The sequence below is a fragment of the Lycium barbarum genome, chromosome 2 (genome assembly GCF_019175385.1).
Source record: "Lycium barbarum isolate Lr01 chromosome 2, ASM1917538v2, whole genome shotgun sequence".
In the NCBI taxonomy this organism is placed as follows: domain Eukaryota; kingdom Viridiplantae; phylum Streptophyta; class Magnoliopsida; order Solanales; family Solanaceae; genus Lycium; species Lycium barbarum.
The window spans coordinates 139,307,698-139,314,893 of record NC_083338.1 but is presented as its reverse complement, the minus strand read 5'-3'; the positions used below and the strand labels follow the sequence as shown (position 1 = coordinate 139,314,893).

The following is a 7,196-nucleotide window of genomic DNA, read 5'->3' as shown; positions in this document are numbered from 1 at the left end:
ATTTTTTAAATTCTTCAGCCAAAATTCCTTCATCATAAACAATTTCTTAATTTAAAATTATCCAATTGTAATTAAGAATTTTAATAATTATTAAGTCTTATTAACAAGACTTATTTAACATGCCATACAAATTATATTCTTTATTTAAAATTATTATTTTTATATCTTGAGTTTGGGCCCGGGCTTAGCACCGGCCTAATGAAAACTAGTCTATTATATATAAGCATGGTGGGAGGACGAACACAGCTCCTCCAGCTTGTACCATAAGCTTTACAAATTGTACACGCAATGAGTGCTTGTACCATAAGCTATATAACTTGTACACTTTATCCAACTATTTTTATATCTCACGTAGACATATGTCATAGTACTTAATATTTATTCCCTTCTCATGTATAGATGTATGCACTTCAATTTAAATTCTCCAACACATTTATTTCCTCCATGCATTTTTACTTGTTCACTTTTGACTTTTCGTATTCTTTCTGAATATTTATTCTCTTATCATGTTCTCACGTATAGACATATGCAGTTCAATTTTAATTCTCCTACACAAATTCATTTCCTCCGTACACTTTTACTTGTTCACTTTTGATTTTTCACGTTCTTGAAGAATTAATAAATCCCACGTGGATATATGTCATAGTACTGAATATTTATTCTCTTCTCATGTATACACGTGTGCACTTCAATTTTAATTCTCCGACACATATTTATTTCCTCCGTGCACTTTTACTTGATCACTTTTGACTTTTCACGTTCTTGCTGAATATTTATTTTCTTCCCATGTATACATGTATGCACTTCAATTTGAATTATCTGACACATATTTATTTTCTCCGTGCACTTTTACTTGTTCACTTTTGACTTTTCACGTTATTTAAGAATTAATAAATGAAGTACTCCCTCCGTCCCATATTTCTTGGCCATATTACTTGACTTTTCACGTTCTTTAAGAATTAATAAATGAAGTACTCTCTTCGGCCCATATTACTTGACCGCATTACTATACTTGACTTTTCACGTTCTTTAAGAATTAATAAAAATGAAGTACTCCCTTCGTCCATATTATTTGGCCACATTACTTAAAATATATATCTATTTTCTATTCTATATTTTTCTTCTTTTCTATTTCTAATCTAATCTAATATATATAAGTGTAAAGAGAGGACTAACACAGCAATAGAAATTTGTACCACAAGCTATATAAATTGTACATTTTAACCAACTACTTTTTATCCCACGTGGTCATATGTCATAGTACTGAATATTTATCTCTTCTCATGTATACACGTATGCACTTCAAATTTAATTCTCCGACACATTTATTTCCTCCGTGCACTTATACTTGTTGACTTTTGACTTTTCAAGTTCTTTAAGAATTAATAAATGAAGTACTCCCTCCGTCCCATATTACTTGGTCACATTACTAAACTACTTTTTTATCCCACTTTAACATATGTCATAATACTAAATATGTATTCTCTGCTCAAGTATACAAGTATGCACTTCAATTTTAATTCTCCGACACATATTTATTTCCTCTGTGCACTTTTACTTGTTCATAAATGAAGTACTCAACATTACTAAAAATATATTTTCAAATTACTTGTTCATTTACATAACCAAGATAAAATTAATTAAATCTTTCACATCTTATCCTCCCCGTCCCATATTATTTGGCCACATTACTAAACATATATATCCAAATTACTTATTCATTTACAAAACCTAGATAAAATTACAAGATAAAATTAATTAGATCTTTCTCATCTTACCCTTAGTAATAAATGTTCTTGAAAATAGTCAATTTTGATTAGAATGTATTTATTGGAGAGAGATAAGGGTAAGATAGTAACATACATCTTTTATTTCTGTTTTCTTAAGAGGCGTGCAAAAGGAAAAGTGACAAGTAATATGGGACATAGAGAGTATATATTTTACCATAATATACATATTTATTGGTGTAAGTCTCAATAGCCTTCGAAAATAATTTGAAACAACAACAACAACAACCCAGTGAAATCCCACCACGTGGGGTCTGGGGAGGGTAGAGTGTACGCAGATCTTACTCCTACCAAGGTAGGACGGCTGTTTCCGAAAGACCCTCGGCTCAATAAAAAAACATAAAAAGAGGTCAGATAAGGCTAAGAGATTCAAAGCGATATGGAAATGAAGTAACGCAAGCGACACAGATAACATAGAATAATCAAAGCACAGGAAATAACAGATAATAGCATAAATCAGAGCACAAGAAATTATACTACGATAATGCGACTACTAATAAGACTCGAAAATAATTTGAAAATGAGTAATTAATGTGAAGGGTAAAATTAATAGTAAGAACACACAAATATTCACTCATTAATTCCATGGAAATTAATGGCCAGGCCCTTCTGCATCATTCTCCCCACTCTTCTTGCGTTGCCTAGCTTGATGGTCCCCATGATAAATAAAGGAATACAAGAAAAAGGATGACATGTATACAAATATGTACGCTTATTAGATATGTGTAGTTGTTAGCTTCATACACAATCAACATAATTGAAGTTTCGTACTAATTAATAATTACCATATTGGTTTCTTTCTCCTGATATGTTACCGCGGACAAGTAAAAGTAAACAGAGGGAGTGACTTTTATCCCCGTTTTTCTTCTTTATCAATACTTTAAACGTGAAGAGAGGACGAACAATAGCAATGCAAATTTGTATCAAAAGTTATTTTAATTCTCCTACACATAACTTGCACTTTTGACTTTTCATATTATTTGAGAATTAATAAATGAAGTATATATTTTATCATAATATCCATATTTATTGGTGTATAGTCTCAATAGCCTCAGAAAATGATTTGAAAATGAGTAATTAACGTGAAGGATAAAATAAGAAGAAGATTTTTTTTTCTTGATATGTTAACGTCGACAAGTAAAAGTGAAGGGAGGGAGTGACTTTTATCCCTATTTTCCTTCTTTGTCAATACTTTACTTATTTACTCTACTTATTTACTCTCCTTTGCAGTCTCTGATAATTGTTTCTTTACGTTTATAAAATGTATTACTTTATATTTTCATTTCAAAATTAAAATTTGGTGATTTATGATATAACATATATCTTTCTAATTTTGATTTCTTTGTAACAATTTGTTTTATCTATAATTGGTAATATAAAAAATTATAATATATTTTTAAATTAATTTAATAAAAATATTTTATTAGTTTTTCTTTTAAAAAATCCAATATATACAATAATGGTTCTTATGTTTGGATCTGAACAATTACTTAATTGAAATGGATATCAACCTGTCGGTATACATATAAGATATTAAAGAATTTTAAAGAAAATATTTAGAATCAAAATATTAATTTTCCCGCATATTCTTACTATTTTCTTTTTCACATCGATGAACAACTTTCATTGTCATGATAATGAGAAAAAGTTCGACTCTCAAAAACTTAATTCTATTAACTCTATTTTTTAATTATAACTAAAGTGATGGTACATAAAATATATTTTGTATATGTTGCTATATATAATACTTATTTTCAAAATATAAACTTTAAAAATTGACTAATTAAAGTGAATAGATATGTTCGGCCCGTGCGACACTCTTATGGGCGTATTATCTTTATCCTATTCAGAACACTCACTTATTGGAGTTCTATCAGCACCAATGGATAACATACTATTTTAATTTGCCATCAAATATTTTTTATCAGTAAATAAGAGAGAGATCACTAATGGAAAAAAATCAGACACATAGACAGTAATTGGCCTCAAAAGTCAAAAGTGTACAGTCCCCTACGCAAAAAAAACAAAAGAAGGGGATAGCCGTTAAGCATAATATTTCTTATTCCTATAGCTAACTAATGAAATCTACCATATCATGAATTTCATATACATTCTGAAATTTGCACCAAAAAGCTAGCAGACACAGGCATCTATATTAATTTGCCATCAAATAAAAATACCTTAATTATTTGTATTCACATTGAGTCCTTGCTAGATTATTGAGAAAGTTTGTACAGAACAGAGCATCATAAGCTTCACCAACAGGGCTTGCTCTGATTTACACAAAACCATATTCAAAACTATTTCAAACACAAAAAACTTAGGTTTCCCATTGCAAACGGTCAAAATTAGGATTCTGGCCCACAGTGACTACAGCCCAGCCCAGCCCTCTAGCTAAAAAACTAAACCCCAAAATTCACCATTGACTTCTATGCAGCAGCAAACAAAATTAGTTGTTGAGTTTTTCCTGCAAATCTTTGTGATGACCTAGTTAACTCAGCAGAATTCTCATCTACATTCCATAGTAAAAAACTCTGTCTTTCCCTTTCATATTTCACATTCTCTATTTCCATTTTCTTTTGACTTACCATTTCCCAAAATAAATCATTTTTCCTTCTTATAAACAATTCATTCAACTTTTTCCTACATCCCTCAAGCCTCTTCAAATATAATATCAACTCGGATAAATCCAAGTAACTCAATCTTGAAACTCGATCAGCTAACTCAACGAGTCTAATCATTAAATGGTACTGAGTTGACCGATAATCTTCAGCAATTAATATCATAATCTCATGCACTAAATCAATCTTTTGACAATATTGTGATTCTGGCGCTTCACAAATTCCTTCCACCATGCAAACCAACGATTCCATTTCCGTTACGAAATTAGAAAAACCAATATGTTCTTTAAGACCTGTAATTTTATCGAAATTTATCGATAATCTTGAAGAAGGAGAAATATAAGAACCTAAAGCCCTAGACGTTATCATGTTACGTTCAAGAACATCAGCGTACCATCGTACCCACGACGAAAGTTGTCGCGTTTCGACGTCAGATTTATCGTAAAATCCGGAAAGATTTAGCGAATTATGACCACCAGAAGAAGGGAAAAAGGATACATGATCTTTGTACAAAAGTGAACCTTTAGCCATAATATTATGGAATATGAAAAGGCATTTTAGGGCAACGTAGGGGTTGCGGGTCCCGTGAAGACGGTCCATGATGGCTTCGTTACACGCGTATATGGCGGGGAGCGAGTGGTCCCCGGCAGAGATGATGGCGGAGATACGGTGGTTCCGTGGCGGAGATGACGTGGCGTGTGTGGTGGCGCGTATGACCAAGACTTGGATAGATGAAACGGCGCGTTGGGTTGATAAGTTGGCTTTGATAATTGAAGCTTTGTCTTTGATAATACCAATAATGTCCCTGAGTTTTCTTTTTGTGCTCATATTTTTGAGGTTTTGGCCCTTCTGTTGGGCTTAGAAAACAAAAAATGGTGGAAGGGAAAAGAGAAGTGAATCAAGAGGATTGGAAAAGGAGTGAGGGACCGAATATGAGACGTGGATATATAACAGCTTCTTGAAACGTTGTGAATTGCTTTAATTTGAAGTTTCAAAATTTCTACATATCCGTGTTCGAAATTTGCATTGATATATTGTGCGAAAGTGACATATGACTTTCTTTAATTAATTTAATTATGATATGATGAATGGTTCAAAGGATAATTAAATATGTCGACCAACAAACAGTATAGAATATAAGAAAGTTTTATATTTTTAAGTCGACTCTTAGGAAGATATGTATATTTATATTAGTGGCCCACAAATTTATGCAAAGGTGTCTATGGACATATATATTTCACAATCTATATATAATATAAAGCTAGGCATAGATGAGGTGATGTGGCACCTCTCTATGGCCTCCATTCCTATTTATCTATTTTCTCAATTTTTTGAATTATTTCCTTATTTTATGTTACAATAATCTTCAGAATACTAGGAGCACTTAATTTTTCTCTTTCTTCATTATTACTTCTATTTATTTTTTAAGAAACCTTTTGCCTTCTTTGTCTTCAGTTTTTTTTTTCAAACCTTTGTTACAGTTTGATTTTTTCCCCTTATTTAAAGGTTTAGAAGATCTGCAAGCAAATAAACAAATACACCTTATTTAACATCATTACTTAATGTTATCATTTATGTGGTAATTTACACCCACGTTCTATGTAGTCATTTACACCCACGTTCCTTCTTTATCAAAACTTTCCTCCATTCTTGATGAATCTATTTCTTCTTCTTTTTAGGCCCACGTTCCTCTACACTCATTAAGTCCCATTACATTGATCATTGATAACGTAAATATAATTACAGCTAGCGTTAGACCTATAAATATTATTTCAGTAGCATTTGGGTCAAGCACACATCCTCTTCCACTTCAAAATCAGCTTTGTTGTTGTAAATATAAGATTTTTGGCTCACCTCTTTCTTTTGTGGTCTTCACTCTTCCCTTCAAAGGATTAGCAAGAAGAAAAGAAAAGAATCTCATGCAACGAATTCGCCGCTGTTTCCCGTAAGCCCATCTTCGTTACGTCAACATTAATTGTTCAAGGTTTAGAAAGAAAGTTGGTGATGAGTTTGATAGGACAGCGAAAGAGAGTGTGTAAGATTTCATGGACGTTTTTTTATTTTATGTTCTTGTACTAAAGAATGTGCAATAAAGCTAAAGAAGGATCTAATAAGTAGTGCTATTGTCCTTCTTTTTATTGGACTCCTTTACATTGTACTAACTACTCTCTTGATGAATTCATAAAATGATTATGGAAGTATTGGGATGGTAAAAATACAAGAGAAAAGAGGAAGAATTGTAGGGATTTTGCATAAAATTTGGAATAAAATGAGGATTTTACGGATCAATTTGCATCATTCACGTCCATTTGTAACCAAAACTTGTGCCCTTTGTGCATTCCCTCAATTTGGAGAATTTATCAAGTACTACTCCATATTACTTTCCTTATTTGGTTGCTTTTTATTTTGCCCTTTTATTCTTACATTAAGAAAATCTTTTGAAGATAATTATATTCTAATTTACGGCATATATCGAATATATATGTATTAAACAATAAAATTATGTACCACAATATATTTCCTACATATATATAAGAAGTAATTTAGCCTAAAATAAAATATTTCGTGAAGTTTAATATATTTGAATGATGAAACTAGAGGAAAATATTTTTGAATTTTCTTTTAGGATTTTTGTTTTATGATGTAAAAGAAAAAAAAAATAGTGTGTTTTTATAAGATTATGTTATGATTTGATTTTCTCCGTTTTTCAAATATAAGTTTTATGAAATTTTTCTGATTTGAAATTATAAACTTGAAATTTTGAATTATTTGTTTTAAGTTAATTTTA

General features: G+C 31.0%; 1 protein-coding gene across 1 annotated transcript; it reads right to left on the bottom strand.

Annotated features, from left to right (window-relative positions):
- Window positions 1-3,737: 3,737 nt before the first annotated feature.
- On the bottom strand, window positions 3,738-5,368 carry LOC132627582 (putative clathrin assembly protein At4g40080). Its single transcript, XM_060342994.1, has one exon. It carries the CDS (start codon window positions 5,234-5,236, stop codon window positions 4,217-4,219), a length of 1,020 nt encoding a protein of 339 aa, XP_060198977.1. The 5' UTR covers window positions 5,237-5,368; the 3' UTR covers window positions 3,738-4,216.
- Between the last annotated feature and the right edge of the window lie 1,828 nt (window positions 5,369-7,196).

Coding starts and splice junctions, on each gene's coding strand:
- LOC132627582 (XM_060342994.1), bottom strand. CDS start 5,236: ATGAGCACAAAAAGAAAACTCAGGGACATTATTGGTATTATCAAAGAC.